This window comes from Octopus bimaculoides, chromosome 5, assembly GCF_001194135.2.
Source record: "Octopus bimaculoides isolate UCB-OBI-ISO-001 chromosome 5, ASM119413v2, whole genome shotgun sequence".
Lineage (NCBI taxonomy): Eukaryota > Metazoa > Mollusca > Cephalopoda > Octopoda > Octopodidae > Octopus > Octopus bimaculoides.
This window is the reverse complement of record NC_068985.1, coordinates 14,182,528-14,185,243: the sequence shown is the minus strand read 5'-3', so window position 1 is coordinate 14,185,243 and position 2,716 is coordinate 14,182,528. Positions and strand designations below refer to the sequence as shown.

Below are 2,716 nucleotides of genomic sequence, written 5' to 3'. Positions count from 1 at the left end.
AAAAACAGTTACCTTGGTATAAATTAATTAACACACCTACAATGAAGGTATTCAGTGAATCGATATCTTCTATACGATAGTAAGTGTTTTTTTTTTTCATGTCGTCATCATCATCATCATCACCATCATCACCATCATCATCGGTATTTCGCCCGTCGCTGCGTTCTGAGTTTAAATTCCGCCGATGGTCGACTTTGCTTTTCATCCTTTGGGAGTCAATAAAATAACTACCAGTGAAACACAGGGGTCGGTGTAATAGGAAGGCGACGAGCTGGCAGAAACGTTAGCACGCCGGGCGAAATGCTTAGCGGTATTCGTCAGTCTTTACGTTATGAGTTCAAATTCCGCCGAGATTGACACAGGAAGAGGTCGACTTTGCCTTTCATCCTTTCGGGGTCGATAAATTAAGTACCAGTTACGCACTGGAGTCAATGTAATCGACTCAATACCTTTGTCCTTGTATGTCCCCTCTATGTTTAGCCCCTTGTGGGCAATAAAGAAATAAGAAACGTTAGCACGCAGGGCGAAATGCTTAGCGGTATTTTGTCTGCCGCTACGTTCTGAGTTCAAATTCCGCCGAGGTCGACTTTGCCTTTCATCCTTTCGGGGTCGATAAATTAAGTACCAGTTACGTACTGGAGTCAATGTGATCGACTTAATCCCTTGTTTCTCCATTCTATATTTGGCCCCTTGTGGGCGGTAAAGAAATAAGTAATAGGCTTATCCCCTCCCCCAAAATGGCTGCCCTCGATAAAATCGGACCGCCGACTAAAGCCTTGTGAGTGGATTTGGCAGACGGAAACTGAAGGAAACCCATCATATATATATATGTGTGTGTGTGTGTGTATTTTTGTTAGTGTTTGTCCCTCCACCATCGCTTGAAAACCGATATTGGTGTGTTTACGTTCTCGTAACTTCAGCAAAACAGACCGATAGAATAAGTTCTAGGCTTACTAGGAATAAGTACTGGGGGCGATTTCTTCGACTAAAACCCCTTAAGGCGGTGCTCCAGCATGGCCGCAGTCAAATGATTGAAACAAGTAAAAGAATAAAAGATTAAAAGAAGTAGCGGAATTTGATCCTTTGAACCCTTGAGTACGCTTCAGTAGACACGAATTCATTCGATATTACTACTGGAAAACGCAAAAGTGGTTGGCTCCATGGGTTTGTGTTTACGACTGAAAATATGAAAATAGGACTGAAAAATAGGACTGAAAAATGTTTCTATCAATTAGCAAAGCCGTAAACACAAAACCACGTGGTTGCCCGATTTTGTATTTTCCATGAATATAGTCAAGCGAAATTGCGCCCGCTAAAGCGTAATCGACGGTTCTAAGGATTAAGCTCCGAGCACGAAAAGACGAAACATATACAGCAGATATTGTAGCTGACTCCCTAAAGTTGCCATTGGCAAAGTTCGACTCCTGGGACCTCCTAAATGTATACGCCTAACGAAAAATTAACCTTATTTCTTTTTTGTTGTATGAGCCCCCTATTGATGAGATATATTTCATGCAGACCCTTTGCCGAAAATGGTTGTCCATGCCTGCTCCTAAAGATTTCCATCTCGCCACTAAATATATTTATAGAATCAAAAACATGTTCTTGTTGTGTCTTGAGAGGATCATTATTGTTAATGAATTGGTTAAATATCCAACCAAATAACAGAGCGATCGTTCGTTTACTGTACTAGTTAAATGAATAATCAATCGGCTTTTTGTTAAGCAAAATCCTTTCATCGCTTTCGCGTCCTCTCCAGTGACTTGCTCTCCTTCTCTCTCTCTCTCGCTCTCTCTCTCTCTCTCTCTCTCTCTCTCTTCTTCTTCTTCTTCTTCTTCTTCTTCAAAGTCTGCCTTGAGCCTGTTTATTTTCGCTTATTTCAGTTTATTCTTATTTATTTCAGTTTATCAAAAGTCTATTCAAGAGCATCAGTTATCCTTCAAAATTCCTTAACAGTCCATGATGCGCCTCTGCTCCGACCTATTCTGCCTCTAGATGACGAAGAATTTATTGTTTTTATCAGCGACATGCTCTTCGCAAGTGTAGACACGGTAAGGATTGTACTTCCTGTTTTCTTTTTTTCCTATTATTTATACTAATTAATTATACCTTTCATTAAACAACGTGTGACGTAATGTAGTTCTTGGTCCACAACTGTCAAATGAAGGAAGAGTGAGCCATAAAAGCTGTATAAAACACATAAAATACATCCGCTGCGACTCAACGAGGGAGCTGCTTACAAAGGGAAGCGACTTGTTGCCGACCTTAATTTCACAAACATTACAAATAAACGCTATCAACACAAAGCTTATAAAGGCGATGCCCCAGTATGGCTGGATTCCAATGACTGAAACGAGTGGAACATTAAACATATATATGTGTATGCATATATGTATGTATGTATATATGTATGTATGTATATATGTATGTATATATGTATGTATATATATATGTAAATATATATATGTGTGTATGTATGTATATGTATATATATATATATGTATATATATATATATATGCATATATATATATGTATGTATATATATATATATATGTATGTATCTATATGTATGTATATGTATGTATATATGTATATATATGTATGTGTATATATATATATATATATATATGCATTATATATATATATGTATGTATATATATATATGTATTATATATATGTATTATATATATATATATATATGTATATATGTATATA

At 37.1% G+C, this 2,716-nt stretch overlaps 1 protein-coding gene across 1 annotated transcript in view; it reads left to right on the top strand.

Annotated features, from left to right (window-relative positions):
- LOC106877221 (cytochrome P450 CYP12A2) overlaps positions 1 to 2,716 on the top strand; it is a 45,227-nt gene that overhangs the window by 18,597 nt on the left and 23,914 nt on the right. Inside the window, exons 6-7 of the mRNA XM_052968013.1 lie at positions 9 to 79; positions 1,904 to 2,051. Coding sequence (XP_052823973.1) covers positions 9 to 79; positions 1,904 to 2,051 — 219 coding nt within the window. The remainder of the gene's footprint in view (positions 1 to 8; positions 80 to 1,903; positions 2,052 to 2,716) is intronic.